The 24,435-nt window shown below is 40.3% G+C and overlaps 2 protein-coding genes across 4 annotated transcripts in view; one reads left to right on the top strand and one right to left on the bottom strand.

The window, feature by feature from the left end:
* Positions 1-5,843, bottom strand: part of Pde6a (phosphodiesterase 6A, cGMP-specific, rod, alpha) — an 80,435-nt gene extending 74,592 nt beyond the window's left edge. Inside the window, exon 1 of the mRNA XM_005380592.2 lies at positions 5,782-5,843. The gene's annotated coding sequence lies outside the window, so the exon portion shown is untranslated. The remainder of the gene's footprint in view (positions 1-5,781) is intronic.
* Positions 5,844-6,118: 275 nt separating this feature from the next.
* On the top strand, positions 6,119-22,177 carry Slc26a2 (solute carrier family 26 (anion exchanger), member 2). 3 transcript variants are annotated; one of them, XM_005380590.2, is made up of 5 exons: positions 6,119-6,201; positions 7,273-7,391; positions 10,630-10,734; positions 15,161-15,884; positions 17,099-22,177. In XM_005380590.2, exons 4-5 carry the CDS (start codon positions 15,186-15,188, stop codon positions 18,608-18,610), a joined length of 2,211 nt encoding a protein of 736 aa, XP_005380647.1. In that variant the 5' UTR covers positions 6,119-6,201; positions 7,273-7,391; positions 10,630-10,734; positions 15,161-15,185; the 3' UTR covers positions 18,611-22,177. The 3 variants fall into 3 exon arrangements, with proteins under 3 accessions (XP_005380647.1, XP_013367790.1, XP_005380646.1); XM_013512336.1 differs by having other exon boundaries at positions 10,623-10,734; XM_005380589.2 differs by lacking the exon at positions 10,630-10,734.
* Positions 22,178-24,435: the final 2,258 nt, after the last annotated feature.

Raw genomic sequence — 24,435 nt, 5'->3', positions numbered from 1 at the left:
TTTTTTTTTTTTTTTCCTCTTCTCTGCTTATCTTAATCAAAAACTTGAATGGAAAGGTGCAACAAGGTCATCACTAACCCTTCAGGACATTGTCCTGGCAATCCAGAAACCTGAGCTGAAATAAAGAAATAATGAGAAAGTCAATATTTTAATGCACAGGTCATATTTTATTTTATGTCATTGTCTCCCACAGCTCTTAGCCCACATTTCTGAAAAACCAGATCTGGAATAATGGGGCTTGTGATCACCATGAAACATCAGGTAACAGATTACTTTCTGTACCTAAATATTTGTGAGAAGAGTAATGTGCCCTAATTCACCCTAGAATAAGAAGCACATTTCTTTCCTTTCTCCAAATCAAATTTTATATGCTCCAAGCCTCCACCTGGCAGTATGTTCAATCCCAATTATCGTTATAACCAATGCCCCACCCCACAGCCCTATGAAGACCTGTTGATCTAACTTAGTCCAGCCCCATAAAAGCCCTCTGGCCTTTAGTCCACTCTGCTACTACAAATAAGCTCCTATCCAAGCTGGTGTGGCTGCTCATCAGCCAGCAGTTCTGCCCGTAGTTGGGGCTTAGACCTTCTTGCTATGGGTAGGTGTCTTTGAGACGGCACCAATAACCAACCAAGTAGGATGCCCTCCCACCACTCCAGGAAGGGCAGAGGCCCCGGATCTTTTCACTCAAGGATCCTGCAGAGCCTAATTCATTTTTCTGTCTTAAGGAAGGCTCTCAGCAATCTCCTATGTCACTACTTAGCCCTTCCTTCTCCCCAACTCTAGGGCAATTCAGCCTTATTCCCCTCTAAGGTCAAGATCTGGAATGGTTGTTTTCTTGAGTCTAAGAATTGTTGCTTTCTGCCCTGCCACAGTAGCCCTGTGAGACAAGTGATCATGCAGGGACTCCCACCACACACACACACCCCAGGAAATCGGAGAACAGGAAACAAAGGGAAAATACTCATAATCATACAAAACACTATGTGGAACATTCAAAGAATAGGACTGGGGGTGTACCTCGCTGGTAGGGTGCTTGCTTAGGATGTGTGAGACTGGGTTTGACGCTCAGCACCTCAAAAAAAATAAATAAATAAAAGAACAGAAATAACATAAATGCCCGCCAATGATTAAATAAATGTCCCTGTTAATGAACAAAAATATAACTTAGTTTAAAGGTTTTTATTGGCTTCATTTTCAGGTCTACAATTCACAAGACTTCATTCCATAAAATAGAATAAATGTGATGGAGTAATAGCAAAGTTTAGTATAATAGAGAAATTCTGAAAAAAGCAAAAACAGAGCAAAGAGAGAACTGGCTATTTCAGTTACTTTCCTTTAAAGATTGAGACAGGGAGACAGAAGAATAGGAAAATAACTGGCTAATATCAGATTATATCAAGTTAATTTTTGTAAAGTTTACAAAATTAAAGGACATAAGGATTAAAGCAGAGGGAACTTCACTGTCATGACAATGAACCTGCTTGTGAAATATAGGTATGTCTCATTCTCTTGATTTTTCAAAAGGTCAGATAACACCTCAGTGTCAGTCTCATTATATGGAACTTTAGCATGAGTAACTCCATTTTACTTTTTAGTTTGAGGTGCTGGGGTCAAGTGCAGGATGAGCTTAGTTTGAAACAACAGCCTAGTCTAATTTTATTAACACATCCGGACAATGGAGTACTGTGGAACTGCTGTGGCCAAAGAGGGCCACAACAATATTTTCCATCTCACATGCCCTTCAGACAATGTGGCATTTCTTCCATTGTAACTTCAAGTCTATTTTCTTCACCTTGAAAGTGAACAGGCTTTTATGACTCTCAATAAGAGACTGCAATAGAAAGAGGTTGTATGACGCTTGAAGCTAGATCATAAAAGCTGACACAGCACCCTTTATCAGCTGAGTGACTGGCCTTCAGCTGCCATTTCAGCTCAGAGTACCCTGAGCCTGGGTGTGTGAGGAAACAGGACATGGCCCGTGACTACTATAAGGGAAAGAGCAGTCCGGATAGCTAGAAGCTGCCTCAGCCCCTATTTCTGTCTGAACTCGAGCTACTCTCTAGTCACCCTGCAGCTCTAAGACAGACTTAAGGCTCAAACCACTTAGAAAGGCTCTTACCAAATCCCTGACCAACAGAAACTTAAGAAAAAAAGTTTTAAGCCACCAAGTGATTTACTTTGCAAAAAAAAAGCCGAAATGAAGCTTTCTATTTCCTGATATGCAAATCTTAGGGTATAATATTTTTTAAAGTATGGATTAGTACATACAACATGCCCCCTTTTTAACAGTATTTATTAGGTGCCTCTTTTGTTTAAAGATACATGTACAGTTTTGTATATGCATAGAAGAGAGGTTTGCCAACTTCAGGTATAGTTAACAGTCCTTGAGGGAGCCCGAACCTGCTCTATACCAATTAAGTCAATATCTGGGGGTGGGAAAGCAAACACGGGTATCTTTTAATTTTCCCCCAAGAGATTCTAATGTGCAGCTGCAATTGAGACTGATGGTACTGAATAAACACGGGAGGCAAAACAGGAAACAGGCGCTGTGTTGCCTCTAGAAAGGTATCCTTGAGTGAGGCTGGAGAGAAGGAAAAGGTTTACCTTTCACTGTAAACCTTTTGATATATTTTTATTATTATGATTTGGTTCTGGGGCTCCAACCCTAGTGCCACCACTGGGCTACATTCCTAGCCCCCCTCTGATCTTTTGAATGTATTTACTTGATTTTTATGTTACCTATTTCCAATGAAAATTAATTTTAAACTATTTTTATTTTTTAATTTTATGGAAAAAGGTAAAACAAAATTTCATAACAAAATAATAGAATAGTAATACACTGCATTTTGTTATCTTTACAGTAGTCATTCAGAGTGCAAGATATGGCCATTAAAATTTCTCCAATCGATATTAGTGCAAGCCTTCCTTTTCAATAAGCTAAGAGACACTAACAGTATAACTGACTTGCATTGTTTTCCCTTTTCTCTTCCATCCTTTCCCCTTTCTCCTATCCTAGATCCTTTTTCCTTTTGAATAATTTCTTCCCATTTCACAATATCTCTTGTACATTTTAGACTTTATTTACTCTTTCAGTTTCTCACACCAGGGAGACATACGATGTTTACACATGTAAGTCTCATTTGTTTCACTTATGAGTATGGTCTCAAGTTGCCTCCACTTACCTACAAATGTTTCAAGTTTATTCTTCTTTATGGCTGAGTAGTACTCCATTGTATAAAAATACCACATCATTTTTATCCATTCCTCAGTTGACAGGCATTTGGGTTGTTTCCAAGATTTAGCTATTATAAGTTGCTATAAACATGGGTGCACCTATCTTGGGATACTGCTATAAACATGGATGCTGTGGTTTGATATTTTTAATTCTTCTGGGAAGATATCTAGAAGGGGAATACCTGGGCTGAATGTGACCTCTAATCCTAGCTTTTTGAGTAATCTTTGTACTGATTTCCATGTGGTTGTACCAGTCTGCACTCCCACCAACAGTGGAGAAGGGTTTCTTTTTCCCCACACCCCCTCCAGCATCTGTTATTGGTTGATTTCGTGATGACAGCCTTTCTTTCTTGGGTGAGATGGAATCTCAATGTTGTTTTAATTTGCATTTCTAGATTGACCAATGATACTGAACATTTTTTCATATATTTATATGCCATTTGTATTTCTTCATCTGAGAAGTGTATATTCATCTCAGATGCCCATTTCTGGATTGGGTCTTTGAATGGGGGGGGTCTGATTTTTGAAAATGAATTTTAAAAGAAGAAACAATAAAACATCTGTAGCAGATGTTTATCAGTAGCAGATGTTTATCTATAGTAGATGTTTATCTGTAGTAGGTGTTATCAGAATAGCCCATCACACAGTGGGAGTCAGTCCAAAGTCCAGTGAGGCCTTAGTCAAGTGGTTGTCTCATCTGGGAAGAATGAATGGGTGGTCAGAAGTGCTAAGGAGATCCACCCTGATGTGGTCCCTAACCTGAAATTACTTCTCTGCTGGCCTACAAGGTCCCAGGTTAATACATCATTAGTTACTCTTGGGTAAAGCTGTTTGGGACAGAGTAATGACTATAACATGTGACCCTCAAGTTGCTGATCACCCCTATGGACCCTGAGAACAACAGGTGGGAAAATGCTCAGGCTTAGAAAGGAGGGGCAAAGAGCCTAGCTGGTAGGCTGGTGACCTGCTGTTATCAAAGAAAAGCAGATTATTAGCCAGCTCTCCATAAGCAGAGCGTTGATTATCCGTTTCCCCCTTTAGAATGCTGGAAAGACACTGTATCAATGAAAGTAAGATAGGAATGACAGACCAAAATCCAGCTGCATGGCCCCTGCCAATGTTGTGGAGGCACAACATGAACACCTGGGATGATGCTTGGGAAGGAGCAGCACCAATGGTTGGCCCAAAGCTCCATCTCCGGCACCTTCCTCTGGCCCTGGGGCATAGCTGAATGTTCTTAGCTTCAGACACTGGACAGTTCCCAGTTAGAAATCCATCTCCATCTCACCTCAACATCCACTACTTGGTGAGTAATAATATCCTGAACTTCAACTTCTGTATCTGTAATGCAAGTTAATATACATGGAATAAAATGTTTAACAGTCTCTATCGGTATCTATAATATGCAGGGATGCAGACAAACTCTTACATTTGATTAATAACTAATAGAGGAAAGATGTTCTCCTTCTTTACCAGGAGTTTGACAATCACGGGTAGCTACCCTCTCCACCCTACTTGCCCACCATACAAGATGTAGCCAATTGTGGAAGGGCTGGCCTAAAGAAATGACGAATCTTTGTTGAGACCTGCAGAAATTGTAAAACACATACAGCATGACTGAGTAACCACCTTGAGCACTCCTGGGGCAGGAAGGTGCACACCAGTACAGGAACACCCATGACCACCTACAGAAGCCACCCTCAGTCAGCTTCCAGCAGAGAAGCACTTCGTGATAGTAGCCCCCCTTTCGTGTCATTGAGTCAGCTTTCTGAATAAAATTGCCTTCCTTGCACCAACACCCTGACTTATTGGCAGGTAAGCAACCCGACCTGAATTCCTGTAACATTCTGATTTCTGACATGGTGTGTGACTGGAAACCCTGAATCCTGGGTGGCAGAAACTTGAGCTCAATCATCTCTAGATAAGAAACCGAGTTCCTTATTTACATGACTGTTCTAAAGAGGAAGAGAAGAAAAGGAAGCAAATCATGCTTCCTTCCCAGGGTAAAGAGGTTCACTGGAAAGGGAAGAAAAGGAGTTAATCACGCTTCCTTCCTTTTGCCCCATCTACTGGGTCCACCCAAGCTGCAAACAAGGGTAAGGAACGTACTCCATCAAAGTGGCCAGTTCAGGGCAGATAATTAAACCAGGACGGCACGATTGGCTAGGACTGGCTGGTTATTTTTACATGGGAATTCAGGGTTGAGCTGTGAGGAAGGAGAAGCAACCAGTGGTTCAACCTGGCAGGCAGGTTACTAGAAGGGGAGGGCAGTGGGAGAGGAGGTGTAGGGTGGGTTTGGGGAAAACTAGCTCTAACAGGGCAAGAGCTGTACCATAAGGGGGTCCGAGTGCTTCTCTGTCTCTCTGTCTCTGTCTTCTTCTCTCCCTCTCTCTGCGATTCGGTCTCGCTATGCAGTTAAGACTGACCTTCAACTTACTATGTAGGCTCAGGCTGGCCTCGAACTCAAGGCGATCCTCCTGCCTCCGCCTCCTCCCTAATATTACATCTGCCCTACACTCTCCGTCACATGCCGTGAGAACTTACTTGGCGGATGCCGCTAGAGGAGCAGTACCACCCTAACCGGCCGCGTGGCTCCTCGGTCTGGACAGCCAATCGTGACGAAGAGAAAGGATAAGGGGCGGCACCCTCGCCGGTCTGGGCTGAGTCATTGGCTGACGGCCGCGTCGCTCTCCCGCTGGGCCACGTGACTGCCACGGCCGCGGGCTTTCCCACCGGCCTGTTTTCCGCACCTTTCGGCCGGTTCGCCTACGCCCCTCTCCGTGCCGCCCGGCCTGGCCCCGCCTGGTGCGGGAGTGAGGGCGGGCAATGGGCGGGGAAGAACACAGGTCGGTTAAAGAGAGGCCCGCGGGGGGCCGGCCTCCTTTGCAGGCGCTTCGGTGTTTCTTCGGTCTGTTGCGGAGGACGCGCTGCGGACCTAGTGCTGGGGCGGGCTGGACCCAGGAGGTGAGAAAGGGGCGAGAATGGCGAGCGGGCCGCCCTTTGGGTCGTCCTGGTCTCAGGCCAGGCGCTTTGCGAGGAAACCATGACCAACCGTCTCCCCGGCCGTCGTGGCCGGGCGGCGGAGGTGGGCGTGTGTCTGGGCTGTCCCAGCGCGCAGAAGCGGGGGCGGGTAAAGCGCCACCCCCAGCCCGCGGTCGGGCCGCCCCGGGGCCTGAGGACTGCTCTTCCTCCACCCCAAACCCTCGCAGCTCGCGGATACCGAGCTGCCGTCGCGGCCGAGCGTTTCCTGAGGGTCCTGAACCCAGACAGCTGCGGGCCGGCCTCCGGAGGTTGGAGCCACCACACCCTTGGACAGATGGGGAAGCCGACCTGGAGAGGACAGAGCACTGGGTTAACTTGACTATTAAAAGCAGGCTCCTGGCCAACAACAAACTCGGGACCTGTACTTCCTTCAGACGCTTAACTCTCACTTGTTACATGGGGACACAGAGTACGCACAAAGGACCAGCTCCTTGCGTGAAAGCGCAGAGCAAGTCATTTGCAGAAGGACTTGCACCAGCTCTCCTAAACTTATAGAATATCAGGTTGGGCCCTTTCCTAGTGCAGAGTGGGACTCACTAGTGAGTGAGAAGCATTCAGAACTTGAACTCCTTTCTGGCATCCATTCTAGTACCGTGTTTTTCCTTCTTTGTCCCTATGCTCTTTGGTATGTGTGTGTGGTGGGGGTTGCTGGGCATGGAACCCCCCAAGGCCTTTGCAGGTGCCCTACAATTGAGCGACCTACCCCCTATCCCTGCCCTGTTGGTCTTTATGTGAAATCTAAGAATAATGTGATACACATTATTGGGTTAAACAGAAATTTATGCTTTTGAAAATTGGATCCATAAGAAGTGGAGAGTCAAAGCTTTGAGGAAAGAAGTGAGTTCATCTCCCCTAATCAGGAACCCCAACGGTTTCAAGAAACAGACCAATAGTTACCATCTTTTGAGTAAATGTTATGTGCTAGATACTTTACTTGTGTTTGCCTCACAACAATCCTGCAAATTACTTGGTAATGTTCTCTCCATTTTACAGGTCAGAAGTTGATGCTGAAAAATTCTCACATGGTTCCGTGTAGCTGCTGAGCAGTGTATCTGGATCTGAATAGAGATCAGATGTGTCTGAATTCTGGAACACACCTACAGATTCTCCAAGTATGACCCCCACTAAGCTTGCTAGCTCAGCTTCACCTAGGATGCAGAGGCTGGGCTCTCATCTTTGGATTTGCAGGGGCAGGTCTAAGAATGTGCTTTTTTTTGTACTAGGGTTTAGACCTATAGCCTTCACATCTACAACCCTTTTTTTATTTTTTTACTTTGAGACAGAGTCTCACTCAGTTACCCAGGCTGGGCTTCAACTTTTTGTCCTCTGCCTCAGCCTCCCAGAGTGCTAGGATTAGAGGCAGGGACCACTGTGCCCACCTCAATCTGCATATTCTGTATTTGGAAATCATTGTGTAATATGGCCAAATCCATGTGCTGCCTCCTAGCGGAAGATCTAGAGATGAGTATATTCAGGGTTTTTGATCCTCAAGTTCTGTTTACTAGGGGTAATTTTTGAGACTAGTTATCACAATTTAGAGAGATGCTTGCCAAATTATAATTTCTTGGCATAAACTTATTTTCCTCCTAAATATCTTATTATTTTGCCTTAGATTGGGCTTAGTGTTAGAAATAGTATGTGGTAATACATAACCGATACAAGCCTTGTGGTGGTTCCTATGCATTACAGAGATAAATGAACGTTAATTACTTGTGATAACCAAAAAATAAGGACGTTTTCTTGTCTTTGTTATATTTATTTGAAACTTTATTGTTTCCAGGATAAACATAAAGGTACCCTTACATACCAAGTGAGAGCCACCTAGTTTGGTGGGTTATATAGCAACAAGGATGACTTGGTACCTGCCTATAAGTGTACTGTAGTTTTAAAGACTTGTTAATGTACATGCCAAATTGTTGTAAATAATATGTTGGTGAAGCAAAGCCAAGAAATTTAAGTCTCCTTTATCCTGTGGCATTTAAGATGAGCCATGTAGAATTAGAAAAAGGACGAAGAGAAGTGGGGGGGCTGAGGGTGTAGCTCAGTGGTAGAGTGCATGCTTAGCATATTGAAGGGCCGAGATCCAACTCTCCATCACCCCCCATATGTACATAGATGGATGGAGATAGCAGGAAAAGGCATCCCCAGCTGAAGGCACAACAAGAGTAAAGGTGCAGGGAGACAAAGGCTGCGTAACATTTTCATAGACTGGTGATTGGAACATTAGTACAAGGAAGCAAGCAAAAAAGAGGCAGTTATGGGCGTATTCTTAGAAGACCAGAGGGAAATGTTTAGACCAGAGGTCCTATGCACTTACGCCACAGCAGGCTGTTGTATCATTGAAAGCTCTTAACAGGTTCGCCATAGCTGGTTTGGACTGTTTAGTAGGAGGTAGGGAGCCACTGAGGTTTGTTATTGTTATTTGCTTCTTTGTTTTGGTAGTACCGGGGATGGAACTCAGTGCCTTTACACTGAGCTCCTCCTCAGACCTTTTCATTTTTCACAATTTTGAGACATAATCTCATTTAGATTGTCAAGGCTGAACTTGAACTTGGAATCCTTCTGCCTCAACCTCCCAGAGTGCTGAGATTACAATCAGGTGCCGCCACTGTCAGTTGCTGCCACTGTCAGCTGCCATAAAGGTTTTTGAGACACATCCAAATAGTTGATCTGGTATTATTAGTGATTGCTTCTTTTGAAGAAGACAGATAGCATAGTAGTTAAAACATGTAAGATCAGTGTAGGTTTTAGGCTGAAGTGTTACCATATGATGAATTTAGCAGATAAATTCCAGGCTCTTTTGTCTGGTGGACAGAGAATTGCAAATACTCACCCATTGGTAAGTGAAAAGCAGCTACATTTATTCAAGATCACGGAAAGCTGTGCTGAGGGCAAGTCTTTGCTGACAAAAATATGGCATGGTGCCGGGATGACTGGAAAGCAAAAGTACTATACACAAAACACAGTACCTAGCAGCCCACAGATAAATCTGGCTTTTAGAATTTAAAGGTTGTGGGCTTTAGCCCAGGAGCCTCACCCCAAATCTTTAGATATGATTGACAGGAATGATTAACTGAGTGCTGTGTCATCTTAGTGGCTCTCAACACCCATACCTGTCCCAGAATCCACTCTGCTCTTAATTACACCTATAGCTATAGTGCCTATTCATGAACCCTTAATAAGGTTTGAATAGGGTAAAGACTGAAAGTCAGGCTAGGAGATCCCAGAGCCTGTGCTGTGCTCTTGCCTAGAGTGTCAGAGATCTGGGTTTTTATTGTTATTTTTTTACCTCTCTCTTTTTTTTTTGTCTTTTTGAGACAGGGTCTCGCTATGCAGTTCAGGCTGGCCTTGAGCTCACTTTGTAGCCCAGGCTGGTCTCAAACTTGCAACGATCCTCAATCCTCATGCCTCAGCCTCCCGCGTGCTGGGATTACAGGCATGCGCCACCACGCCTGGCTTTTTTACCTCTCTTAAGACAGTGGAAGGAGAAATGGCCGTATGTTGCTGTTTAAAGTTAAACGAGTGATAAGGCCAGGCACGGTGGCGCATGCCTGTAATCCCAGCACTCAGGAGGAAGGAGGATCCTGTAAGTTCAAGGCCCGCCTGGGCTACAGAGTGACTTCTAGGCCCACCTGAACTGCATAGTGAATCCTGTCTCAGAAAGACAAAAAGAAGAAAAACGGTGAGAGGGAGTGACTTCCTGAGCTCCATTTTTCTAACTGTACTAGAAGTACTGTATATCTTAGCTTTCCCATAGTTTAATAGTTCAGAAAAACTGTACATATGGAGAGAATATGCAAAAGAGCAAATGCAGTACAATATGGACAGTTGTCAAATTGTTAGGTTGTTAAATAGGTGAATTGTGAGTATACAAACATTCCATGTATTTGTTGAACTTTCTGAAGATTTTTAAGAAGCTTCAGAATAAGCAGCCAGGAGACAGAGTGTAGGATTGAATCAGAGGCTTGTGTTGAAGCCATATTTCTGCTCGTAAGTATGTGAGTACTGGAAAATGGTTTTCAAACTGCAACAGTTCATTCCTATTATACCTGTTCCATTCTACTTTAGATTTTTGGTTGAGGACTTCTTCACTAATGTGAGGATTTTAAATCTTCTATACACTTTTGATGTCTAGGTTATTTTGCGGTTGACTCCAGTTTTCCAGTAATAGCTAATGATATATACACATAAAGAGTTAGGCATAAAAGTCCTAATATATGAAAATGGTTAGGGGTCAGCATACGTGGGTTGTAGTTCTAGCTCTGCCTTAAATGATTTCACTATTGTAAACCTTTATTCCTGTGCTACAAAATCTGAGGATTGTATTTCATGATTTCTGTGAGGAAAAAGGAAAAGAAGAAACAGGTGCGAGCTCAACAGGACAGGTTTATTTCAGAACACACCCGAGAAGGACCTCTCCGGCACTAGAGACCAGAACTGCTGCTCTCATAGAGGGTATGGGATCTTTTGTAGGGTCACCGGGAGCGGGGAGTTCAGCGAAAACAGGGTGTAGCTACTTGCCAAGAACAAGGCTTGAGAGAGCACAAGTGATAATGGTTTCCATGGATGAGAGGTGCAGGGAACAGTGGCTACTCGCAGTAGTATCTGATTAGTACTATGTCATCATATGTATCCATTGAAACTACTATATTTGAAGACCAAAATGTATCATACTTTAAATATTACAAAAGGAAGTTAAACTGCTCAAAAACTCTCTCCCAAAGTTAATTTTATTTATTTGGGAGTTTATGAAATACATTTCCCAAGGCTACCTAACTGTATTGAAAACAAAATGATTATGTAACGTAATAAATTCTAACTAGATCTTTTCCCTTCTGACAAGAATCAGTGTTATTTACAGCTTTATTGTGGGATACGGAGCATGCAGTAAGTTACACATATTGAAAGATATTCCTGGGACTCCAACACTCTAGGAGGCTCAATAAGGAAATTTCAAGCCCATCCAGGGGAACTTAGCAATTTAGTGAGACCTTGTCTCAGATTTTTACGAAAGGAAGGGGATACAGTGAAGGCCTTGGGTTCAATCCCCAGTACCACAAGAAAGGGAGGTGGAGTGGGAAGGACTTTTTCTCTTTTTCCCTTTTCATATATGTATGTATTGCTGTGGTCGAGATGATAAATGTACCCAACACTCTCAAAGTTTTCTATGCTTTTCTAAAGTCTCTTCCATCCTTCCTACTTCTTATATTTACTGGAACAACCACTGATCTGCTTTCTATCACTATAGGTTAATTTGCATTTTCTGTAGATGGAATCATATAATACATACTCCTTTTTTGTCTGGTTTTCACTCAGCAAAATTATTTTGAGTTATTTAACATCATATCAATAGTTTATTCCTTTCTATTTCTAAGTAATATTCCATGTAAGAATATAGCACAATTTGTTTATTGTTGAACATTTGGGTTGGGGCTATTACAGATAAAATTCCTTGGTCTTTTTTATGCCTTTGATGCCTGTGTTCCTTAGAAATGTGTTATTTGTTTTTCAATTACAGTATTTGGGGATTTTCCAATATTTTATTTTCTAATTTAATTCTGTGGAAGTCAGAGACTATATTATGTATGAATTGGATTCTTTTAAGCTTATAGAGAATTATGTTTTCCCTTGGTATATATTTCATACTCACTTGAAGAAAATGTATATTTTTTCTATTATTGGGTATAATGTCTTAGCTTTACTATATATGTTCCAAGTGGATCTACAGTGTTCAAATCTTGTAAATCCTACTGATTTTCTTTCTTATTCAATAAATACTGAGAGAAAGCCATTCAGTTCTCTGGTGATAATCATGGATATTTGTCCTTGTATTTTTTGCTTGCTTTTGATTCATTTATTTTGGAACTCTGATGTTAGGTGCACAGTTAGGATTATAATGGTTAAGTTTTCTTGAAGAATTGGCCCCATTATCATTTATAAAATTGTCCTCTTTTCCCTCAAATCTTCTTTATCTGATGTTAATATAGCTATTCCAGCTTTCTTTTGGTGCATGTCAGCAAAGTATATCTTTCCTTATCTTTTTACTTTTGTTCTATTAGGTCTTTATGCTTTCTTTATACTTAAGTATGTTTCTTGTAGGCTGCATGTAATTGGGTCTTGCTTTTTTTTTTTTTTGACTTTCTGAGACAGAGTCTCGCAATGCAGTTCAGGCTGACCTTGAACTCACTTTGTAGCCCAGGCTGGCCTCGAACTTGCAATGATCCTCCTGACTCAGCCTCCCGAGTGCTGGGATTACAGGCGTGTGCCACCACGCCTGGCTTGGGTTTTGCTTTTTAATCTAATCTGACAGTCTGTGTGGGGATATTTATTTATTTATTTATTTATTTAGTGTGGGGGGTGATATTTAGACCATCATGTTTAAGGTAATTGTTGATGTGGCAGTTATTGATATGATTGCAATTTATTTTCCTTTCTTGTCATCTTTTGAGTTATTTAGTACTTTCTGTGATTCCATTTTACCTCCTTTACTAACCACAGTTCTTTGTTATTAGTGGGATTATTCTAGAGCTTGTAGTATGCCTCTTTAACTTTCCACTGAGTACTGTTAAGTAATATTGTACCCTTCAATATACCAAGTTTTAAAATAGCATACTCTGGTTCCTTCTCTTGGCTGCATGAGTGTATGTGTATGTTAAAATAGTATGATATAAAAATTGACCATTTTAACCATTTTTAAGCATATAATCCAGTGGCATTAAGTACATTCTCAGTATTATTTAACTATCACTATTATCTATTTTTCAAACTTGAAATAGAAATTGTGTAACCAGTAACAACTCACTCCCACAGTATCTGCTTACTTTCAGTCTGATAGTCTTTTAATTGTCATGTTCAGACCATTCATTTAATGTGATTATTTATATGTTTGATTAAACTGTATCATCTTGCTATTTTCTACTTTTTTTTTTCTTTTACTGTTTCTTGGGTTGAGAATTTTTATCATTTTTTATCTCCACTGTTTTTTAATTTTTGCAATGGTGGAGTTCAAACCCATGGCCTTGTACATGCTAGGCAGTCACTCTTCCTCTAAGCTATATGCTCAACCCTAATTCTACTACTGATTTAATATTTATCATACTTTTTTAAAAAGTTAGCAGTTAGCCTTGGGTTTGTAATATACATCTTTAACAAATCAGAGTCTACCTTCACATATTTTTACACTTCTTTACATTTTGTGTAAGGCCTCAGAGTTCACAATCCATTCTTGGCAATGTTATTGTCACATTAATGCATTCCTATTTTTGATAGAGACAGTATCTTTCAGAGCAATAACAGATTTTTTATTGAAAATTTGAATTTATCATTTGTTCCATTTCCAAGAATTTTTTTTTCTTTTTTCTTTTTTCTTTTTTTTTTTTTTTCTTTTTTGAGACAGGGTTTCAGTATACAGCTCAGGCTGGCCTTAAACTCACTTTGTAGAGCAGGCAGGCCTCAAACTTACAGTGATCATCCTGCCTCAGCCTCCCAAGTGCTGGGATTACAGGCGTGCGCCACCATGCCCGGCCATAGAATTTGTGTCTGAGTTTCTGACTGGTATATTCTTTATGACTAAAGAATCTTCATGGGGGTGGAGCAGACAGAAGTGATCACTGATCTGTTGGTAATACATTCTTTCAGTGTTTATCTAAGAAAGTTTATTCTTCATCTTTTAAAAGATTTTCTCCTAGGTATAGATGTATGGGTTGAAAGTGGTATCTTTGTTAAAGATACTGCACCATCATCTTCTGGCCTCCCTGGTTTCCAAGACATCTGCTCTAATTCTTAGCTTTGTTGCTGTGTAAGTGCTGTCTTTGTCTTAGAGGTACAAGGCTCTTAGATGTACTGTTACATTGTTGCTATTGGGTTTTTGCTTCGGTCTTTCTTTTTTTTTCTTTGACTTTAGGATTTTCATGTCTTGTTTTTAGTTTGGATGTGATGTATGTAGGTGCAGGGTTTTTTTTTTTCCTTTTTTTTTGTATTCTCAGATATATCTATAGTTTAATGTCTGAATAATTTTGGAAAATCCTAGGCCATTTCTTCTATCCATTTCCTCTTTTCCTGTAAGGAATAAAAAAGCTTTATGTGTCATAGCTCTTAGATGTACTGTTACATTGTTGGTATTGAGTTTTTGGTTTTGTCACTTAAATTCTGTTTTGCTTTAGTTCAGGTAATTTCTATTGACCTTTTTTTTTTGTTTTTTTTTTTTGTTTGTTTGTTTTTTCTGGTACTGGGAATCAAACTCACGACCTTGCGCTTGCCAGGCAAGAGCTGTACCGCTGAGCTAAATCCCCAGCCCCTTCCACTGACCTATCTTTGAATTTACTCCTCTATTCAGTCTGTCTTTAAGAATATATACTCAGAATAGTCAAGGGCCTCTGCATAAACGTGAGCCCTCTGTACGGAGCAGATGACTATGCCAGAACCCAATGGGTTAGACTGAAACCTTCGATAGCGTATACTAGTCACTTGCGCTGTCAACCCATCCCATGCTCTTCACTTTATTTTGCAATATAGCTGAGAAGTGAAAAACCTGGGAGGAAAACCATTTGTAACATGGGAAGGAGACAGCTCTTACCCTGATACCTTTTCTGGAGGAAAAAAACTGCAGGGTGAGCCAAGCAGATATGGAGAAAAGTCCTTAGTAGTTTTATCCTTGGGAAGTCCTGCACCTATGTAGTACTTGCTTTGACTTAGCTATTTATGGTCCCTACTTTTGGTCTTTTTTTTACCCCTGACCAGGACAAATAGGCTCAATTAAAGAAGGTAGATACAAGTTATCTCTGCTAAAACTTAACTACCGTGTGTAAAAAGTAGGACTGTTAGTATATGCGGGGACTGGGAATTATTTTATTAGTTAACACTGATATTTTCTTTGGAGTAGGAAGCTGAACCATCTATCTCCAGAAATGTCTTCAGAAAGTAAAGAGCAACTTGATCTTTCACCAAGGGACTCAGCTAAAGGAAATGACAGTCTTCCATCTGGGGTCTCTCTGGAGACACAAGAGGAATCGAGTACTGACTTCAAGCAAGTTGAAACCAATGAGCAATGCAGACCTTATCCTAGGATACATTTGGAGCCTCAAGAGAAATCAAATACTAACATTAAGCACTTTGTCATAAAAAAGCTACAGAAGAGTTGCCAGTGTAGCTCAACCAAAGCCAAAAATACAATTTTTGATTTCTTTCCTGTTTTGCAGTGGTTCCCAAAATATGATCTAAAGAAAAACATTTTAGGAGATATGATGTCTGGTTTGATTGTGGGTATCTTATTGGTTCCCCAGTCCATTGCTTATTCCCTCTTGGCTGGCCAAGATCCTATCTATGGTCTGTACACATCTTTTTTTGCCAGCATCATTTACTTTATATTTGGTACTTCTCGTCACATCTCTGTGGGCATTTTTGGAATACTGTGCCTTATGATTGGTGAGGTAGTTGACCGAGAACTACACAAAGCTGGCTGTGACACTGCCGATGTTACTCCTTTTTTAGGAATTGTTTCAAGTGGGAGCTTATTAGTAAACCACACATCAGACAGGTTATGTGACAAAAGTTCCTATGCAATTAAAATTGGAAGCACTGTAACCTTTATGGCTGGAGTTTATCAGGTAAGAAATGGTGGAACAATTGGTTATTTCTAACAGAAGTAATCACTATACATGAAATCTTAGATCTTTTAGAGATGGTAGAGATCATAATACTTAAAGGTATCATTTACTGAGCTCTCAGGATATATGAGTACTAGAGCGAGAATTCAAACTTTGGGCTCTACAAGTAAGATAGTCTGATTTTCCTAGGCTGCCTCTTAACCAAGGACTGTCAGACAGCCAAGTTTTTATTATTTTGTTATAAAAATTTAGATCAGAAAAGGTCCTGGAGACCATCAAGTACAACTCCTTAATTTTATATGTTAAATTCCTTAATTTTTAGGGAGTATAGCTTGAAATTATGTATGGTTAGTTACTGGCAGTCTGCTTGCATAGTCAGGCAAGAGGGTAACAGAATGGGGAGTGGCAGAAAGTAAGGAGAGGAACAATACAGAAATTTTTTAAGTTATAGATGCTCATATCTTCCTTTAGAATTCACTGCTCTAGTGAGTGACTCTTCCAAAAGATAGTATTTCTCTTAGATTGTTGGCAAGAAATGGAAAAGGTTAAGGGCCACTATTCCATAGTCTCAGACAGGAGAAAATACTAGAAATGAAATTCTTCTTAGATCTACTGTAGGATCCGCTAACGTGCTATTATCATCATGCCCCTGCCTTTTAACATCCAGCACCAGCATTAAACCTCTTCTTTATAGCAGTCATTTGGATCTAGCAAAGGAACAAAGCCAAGCATCATGGCATATGCCTGATCCCAGTACTCTGGGAGGCTGAGGCAGGAGAACCACAGGTTCAAGCCCAGCCTCGGCAACTTAGCAAATCCTGTCTAAATAAATAGATGAAAAGGGCTGGAGATGTAGCTCAATGAAAATGCACTAGGTTCAGTCCCCAGTTTAAAAAAATGATATCTTTTTCTTATCAGTTACAACAATGACTTCTGCTTTACAGGAAAAAAAAATTTTTTTAATTAGAATTCTTACAATTTGAGTTTTTGTTTTCATATGGGTCCTTGAGAATTTTCTTTTGGAAAAGAAAGTGTAAGAAACATTGTTTGAGAAGGCAGAAATCCTCAGTTCTAGTTTTAGCTGGTTAGTGATAAACAGTGTGACCTTGGGCAAGTTTTCTCTCCTCACAGAGTGAAAAGATTGATTTTTTTTTTAACTTCATTTATTTTTTTATCTGACATTTATATCTAACACTTGTATATCCTCCTTCTAGGTAGTGATGGGCTTCTTTCAAGTGGGCTTTGTTTCTGTCTACCTCTCAGATGCCTTGCTGAGTGGATTTGTCACTGGCGCCTCCTTCACTGTTCTCACATCTCAGGCCAAGTATCTTCTTGGGCTCAGCCTTCCACGGACTCATGGCGTGGGCTCACTCATCACTACCTGGATACATATCTTCCGAAACATCCATAAGACCAATCTCTGTGATCTCATCACCAGCCTTTTGTGCTTTTTGGTACTTTTGCCAACCAAAGAACTCAATGAGCACTTCAAATCCCGGCTCAAGGCACCAATTCCTATTGAACTTATTGTTGTCGTGGCAGCCACAATGGCCTCTCATTTTGGAAAACTACAGGAGAAGTACAATTCCAGCGTTGCTGGACATATTCCCACTGGGTTTCTGCCACCCGAAGCACCAGACTGGAGCCTAGTGCCTACCGTGGCTGTGGATGCAATAGCCATTTCTATCATTGGCTTTGCTACCACTGTATCACTTTCTGAGATGTTTGCCAAGAAACATGGGTACACAGTCAGAGCAAATCAGGAGATGTATGCCATTGGCTTTTGCAATATTATCCCTTCGTTCTTCCATTGCATTACTACTAGCGCAGCTCTTGCAAAGACACTGGTTAAAGAATCAACAGGCTGTCAAACTCAGGTTTCTGCTGTGATGACAGCCCTGGTTCTTTTGTTGGTTCTCCTGGTAATAGCTCCTTTATTCTATTCCTTACAGAAATGTGTCCTTGGTGTGATCACTATTGTAAATCTCCGGGGAGCCCTTCATAAATTTAGAGATCTGCCCAGTATGTGGAGGGTTAGCAGAATGGATACGCTTATTTGGTTTGTTACCATGCTGTCCTCCGCTCTGATAAGCACTGAAATAGGCCTGCTTATTGGGGTTTGTTTTTCTATGTTTTGTGTTATTCTTCGCACTCAGAAGCCAAAGGTTTCATTGCTTGGCTTGGTGGAAGAGTCTGAACTCTTTGAATCCCTGTCTGCTTACAAGAACCTTCAGACCAAGCCAGGCATCAAGATTGTCCGCTTCATAGCCCCTCTCTACTACATAAACAAAGAATGCTTTAAATCTGCTTTATATAAAAATACTCTAAACCCAGTTTTGGTAAAGGCTGCTCAGAAGAAGGTAGCCAAGAGAAAGCTCAAAGAGCAAAGAATCACTCTTGGAGTACAGGATGATGTTTCAGTGCAACTTTCCCATGATCCTTTGGAGCTACATACTGTAGTGATTGACTGCAGTGCAATACCCTTTTTAGATACAGCAGGGATCCATACACTGAAAGAAGTTCGCAGAGATTATGAAGCCATTGGCATTCAGCTTCTGCTGGCTCAATGCAATCCTTCTGTGAGGGATTCCCTGACTAGGGGACAATACTGCAAAGAGGAAGAACAAAACCTTCTCTTCTATAGTGTATATGAAGCAGTGGCTTTTGCAGTGGAATATGAGAAAGGAACATGTGTTCTCAATGGTCTGCGTCGTTCCAGTGATTGAGAAAACAGATGAAAAGAAGAGTGTCTCATCAGTAGGTTAAAGTTTCAGATGTACAGTATTTCTCTTCCTTGGAAGCTTATGGCCTTTTCATGTTCTCAAATGCAGCAAAGCTTATGTAATAAGGCAGAATTAAAAAGAAGAAAATGTGGTTTTAAGCTTTCATGCATGTCTGAAGTATTCTTGGGACGTAATAACTAGTGAATTGAGTTGTAAAGTGGCTCCCAAATGTAATTACCACCTTGTTTTAGGGTGGACTTTTCCTCCTCCAGAATCACTGGAGCCTTTGCCTGACTGTGGAGGGGAAGTAGGCAAGGAGTATATTGTACTTGCTTCTCTTGTATCAGCAGGTTAAGAGGCTTTTGGGACATGAAATCCTAACTACAAGTTTGTTGTATGCTTCTCTAGCCCCAGTATTTGCTCCTGAGACAGCAGTAGGACTCTGCCTTTTAAGTAGGAAATCGGTCCATTTCTCTCCTCCTTAAGATAGGGAACGATGGACACAGTCTGATGGCTGGCAGGTTAGTGACACACTGTATCACAGCCAGCCTGACATTAAAAGTGCCCTTTATGATAAATTGGATGTTGCAGTTACAATGTTTTTTATGTAGGGCAAGTAAGTGAACAAATAATTCTTCAAAATGAGAAAATACAGTGGTAGTCCTCTCTGTCTTTTCTGTGATCACTATTTGTGTTTGTTTCTGAGACAAGCACCATCACCATTAGCTGTTTGTTTTAGCTGTCAGTTGTCCTACTGTGTTTTCCCATGGAATCTGTCCTAAACTAGCATTTCTGCTATCAGTGACAGTTACCAAAGTAGGATGCTGACTCAGCAATTTAAAGCAACCTTTTAAATACGCTTGAAGCAAGCCGTCAAGGACACTGCAAAGAAGGAATGATTTACATTGTAAGAATGAGTTTACTAGGCAGTAAATTGTATACACCCCAACCTCTGCAACTTCCCATGGCATTTTAACAAGGGTCTTTGAGGACTGGAGGACTGGCAGATTTTCTCAAACAGAAGCTGCTCTTCATGGGAAAAAAACACACAGAAGTGATAGAGTACTTCCAAAAGGACAGCAATAGTTTTTAGCTGTTTTAGTGAAAACAGTGCTGATGCATACTGCCATGCACCCTATTAATGTACAGTAAATGTTGATAACGATAGCTTTTAACTCTTCATGTTACCTAAAGCTGTTACTAAGATTTAGAAGCATCACATTCTTAAAGCCAAGTTCTCTGGGCGTATTTATGATAGCTGGCCATAGGTTGTGAATTGAAGGTTGTTTCTTTGGAAAAAGAAGAATATCTGACATTGAAAGCTCATAGTTCTGTATTTGGACCTTGGCAGGCAAAAAAAAAAAAAAAAAAGTTTTCCAAAGAATAATGGACTAATTTATATGAGATTAAAACATCTAGCCAAGTCTTTTAAAACAAACAAAATGATGGTTGCTAAAGTATAAACTCATTTTCTAATCCTGCTCTTATATTCTAAACAATTTTAAATATAATAACCCCTATATGTAGGGTATACTACATATGGACATATTTAATGTATATGTATATATACTTTTTGTTAACTCTGTTAACTGCCAGTGTTGCTTTTCTATTCATAAATCTCTCCCATTTGCTTACATGGAAAATACCTATTATTCCAACAAAACAATTTCTGTGTTTCTATCTTCTAGACAATTGATGTTATTATATGAAATATAGTCCTGAATTCTGACATACTTTTATTATTCAGTTCTAGAATTTTAGAATTTCAGAAATGTCAGTGCTGCTTATATTTGTGCTTTTTAGTTTGTTTCTAGTGTTTGCCATTTCTGTTGAATCTTAGGAATATTAGTTATAAAACCACAATATCTTGGTCTTCATTTCTTTTTTTTTTCCCCAAGTCAAGTTTGAGTTGAGACTATTATAGATATCTAATAATTGACAGAGTAATAAGCTCATGTTTAAGACAACTCTATAGTTTATCCAACATCACCATAACAAAAGAATTTGAGGCCAGTCAGTATTTGGAAAATCTCTTAGAAGGATGGATAACAAGATTTGCCCTTTACCTGATATTTCCATCCACATGTAGATACAGACAATTCTGGAACTTTATGTGTGCAGTAAGCAAATTCTTGAATTATGTTCTGGTTTGTACCTGTCCCACTCAAATGAGATTCTGCTTTTAGTAGCCATTTGTAAAATCATCTTTTGTTTTTTGAGACTGGGTTGCTCTGTAGTTCAGGCTGGCCTTGAACTTGAAGCAATCCTCCTACCTTAGAGGTAGTGTACCACCACAACCAGCTTGTAAAAACATCTTAAAGTTTCACTACAATTTATATTTTATCCTCTCTACTTGAATTGCATTCTGCCTATATTTGTACTTTCTAAATTTTAGGGGTGTGGAGGTGTATGTGTCTGTGTGGTACTGGGCATTGAATCCAGTGCTTTGCACATGCGTGGCAAGCTCTCTACCACTGAGCTACATCCTCAGCTCTTAAGACAGGGCCCCACCGAATTGCCCAGGCTGGCCTCGAACTTATGAACCTGCCTTAGCCTACCAAATAGCTGGGGAAACTGCACTTTTTGGTATTGCAGGTATATGCCATCGCACTTAGCTTTTAAAAATTTTTTGATTGTTGATAATTTAAAGCAATCAAACCTTTAAAACAAGATTCAGTGCCACCACCAAAATCAATGTTTTGTTTGCTTTCTTGATACTTTAAACGTGATAGCGATACAAAAACATCTTGCTTACTCTAAAGGTGAGAGTCTAAGTGAAGCATTTTCTCATTGGTTATTGATGAAGATACAGAATTCGGAGTATCTTAAAATGGTTTTCATTTAATTAAAATATAATGTGTACTGTCTTGAAAGTTAAAGCTCTTACAAACGTATTTTTAATTTGTTACAACAGGAGGGGTGGAGTGAGCCAGTGCAGTTAGGTGCGTGCAAGGAGAACGTGTAGAAGAGTGAAAGGAGTAAAGTCATTGTTAGGACTATATCTGGCCAGTGACGGGATCCAGATGAATAGGAACCGATTCCTGGCTCCACAACAGTGAGATCAGTATTAGGAAGAAAACCTCTGAGAGCAAGTTTCTGTTTCTAGAAGGGGAAAGTCACAGATTCACCAGAGCTGAAAGCTGAGAAGCACGTGGTCAGGTTGTGGCAAAAGCCTGAGTTGGCCTACTTTGGAACAGTGGGTCTTCCCTAAACTTAAATTGATCTTTTATAAGGAAAACAAGGTATGATTTAGACGGTCTGACTTAGCTTTTAAGTAGCAGACATTGATGTCAAAATTGGTGATTAAATTTACAGAGTGGTAAGTGGTGAAATTTTTAAAACTCTATGGAGGTGTTAGGTGTATTCATTAGAATATTTTAATGCTAATGACTACACTTTAACAAGACCAGTAAATCTCTCCAGGGTTGTTCTCTTAGTAATTTCTCATTTAAGAACACATTGTCAAAGTTAGACCTGATCTCAATATAAAAGTAAGAAAAGGGATACAGTGCATTTCTTGGAAACTTAAGTTGAATCTCTGAGTTGTAATAATAAACTCAAGCTCTGCAACCCTTATCGTTTCCCTCTGTTACTAGAACTGTAGGTTCTTTGCATCAACGTAGATGTTACCTCAGATAGTTCTGACCATTCCAGGAGTCAGGTACCAAATATGTAATATGCTGGGGCGCTGAAGGAGGTGCTTTGTAGCGAGTATGAACAGGCCTGGCTGAAGGCTGAGCAAGAGGCAGAGATGCTGCAGGTCTATTCAGGGAAAGAAAAGTTCCCACGGTACAATGATAAAAACCCACTTGACAGGGTTTAGCTTTTGCGTAACTTTTCTGTTGTTAGTGTTTTTCCCCACCTAAATTTTGATTTATTCTAGTGATGCTTTATTTAAAATAGAGCTTTTTTTTTTTTTTTTTCTTGTTTTTGTCTTTTTGAGATGGTCTCGCTATGCAGTTCAGGCTGGCCTTGAGCTCACTTTGTAGCCCAGGCTGGTCTCAAACTCAGAACAATCCTCCTGCCTCAGCCTCCCAAGTGCTGGGATTACAGGTGTGCGCCACCATGGCTGGCTAAAATAGAGCTTAACAACTGTAAAAAGGGTGAAATAGGATCTAGAATGCTATTAGACTCAGAACTAATTTGCGCCCCCCTTTTGTGTAATGTTTTCAACTAATCATGAATCAAATTTAGGTGCTAATTATAACAATGAAAATTAATGGAACAGCTCAAAATAATATACAGTACCAGCTGCTTTGTTATGATAGCCTATGTATTGAAGTATATAAGGCTTTAAAAATTACTAACTTAGGAATGGAGAATTTAAATGTAGGAACAAAGAAGATTTATTTTTATAAGATAATTTTTATCCTGATAAGGACTTTTTTAAAAAAAATTTACTTAACAGCTGAAATTTTAAACATGTTAAATACATTAGAGAAAAAGCATACTAAATTAGTAGATTCTTTGGTATGTGTTTTGTTTTTTAATAGTAGTATAAAATAGGAAGAATACTGAATTCTGAAGATGATAATAAAGGTCAACAAATGCTTTTATTAAAGATGCTATTTATGTTAAGTCTGCAGAGAGGCCACCAAGTTTTTATCTGAAGCTTTAATAAACTTACTTGGGGGAAGTTCTCTTCCCTACTCTACTGTATCCCTAAAATAAGATACCTGGAATCAAGTAGCTGTTGCCTTAAAGTAAGTGCCTCAACGTTAATCATAAAACATAGCTTGACTACCTTACGGGACAAGGATGAATTGCTGAAACCTTATGGTCTATTGAAGGGAAGTTGTTGAACAATAGATCTTTTTTTTCTGGAAGGGTTTATTTGTTTTTCCAATTATATAAGAGCCTGTATGTGTGTTGAGATCTTACTATCTGCTAATAAATTGTTACTCTAACAAAATACTATGGTGTCTAAATTTATCTTAGTGGAAGGGAGAGTCTAAGAAACACATGGTGAGTTTTAAAATGCCATCTCCTTAAATTTGGAGAGTGATTCATGCATTTTTCTCACCCATAACAAAGGCTTTTGTCCCCATAGAAAGATATAAAGAAACCCAGTTCTTTTCCTTTGGGGGGACTCAGTTTTTCTGTCAGTGAAGAGCGGAGGAGACTAGATTGCTCAAGAACCCTTCCAGTTCTTACCCTGCATGATTCCTATTTTATAACAGGCGAGAATCACACAATGTAAATCTGGTTCATGTTTTACATGACCTTTGCGCCCTTTTTTATCAACAGTGGACTGTGGCTGGCACCTTACGATGACTAAGTAGGAGGATTGGGAGCCACGTTTCTAGCTGAAGCACACTTCATGAAGGATAATCTGTCCCACTGCCTTCTCCCTGGGAGGCACTCTACTTTATGCCACTCGGCTTGGAAAAAGAACCTGGGCAAGGAGCTCAGAACAGGATTTAGTCCCCTTGCAGTAACTTGGGCATTCTGCCCTCATCCTACTCCTACCCAACAATAAAAGTTAGATTGAATAGTCTTAACACTCTACCCTCCCTGGCTGCACAGAGTACCTGCTCTATAGGTATTTAGGTACTCTGGGGACTGAACCCAGCGTCCTTAGACTGAGTTACATCACAACCTTTTTTTATTTTTAAATTTTGAGTCAAGGTCTCACTAAATAGCCCAGGTTGGGTTTGACTGTCCAGTTCTGCCTCTGCAGAGATTACAAGTATGTACTGCCACACCTGGCTAGCACCTGGCATATTGAGCCCTGGGAATTGCATTCTCAGTCATTCTCTAGCATATCCTTCAGCCAGCTGGGAGGGCTTTGCTTCCTCATCTACTTGATGAAAATATGGCTCTTCTTG

This window comes from Chinchilla lanigera, unplaced genomic scaffold (assembly GCF_000276665.1).
Source record: "Chinchilla lanigera isolate Chin_1 unplaced genomic scaffold, ChiLan1.0 scaffold00014, whole genome shotgun sequence".
NCBI classification, from domain to species: Eukaryota; Metazoa; Chordata; class Mammalia; order Rodentia; family Chinchillidae; genus Chinchilla; species Chinchilla lanigera.
The sequence above is the reverse complement of the archived record's forward strand: the minus strand, read 5'-3'. Positions and strand labels throughout refer to the sequence as shown.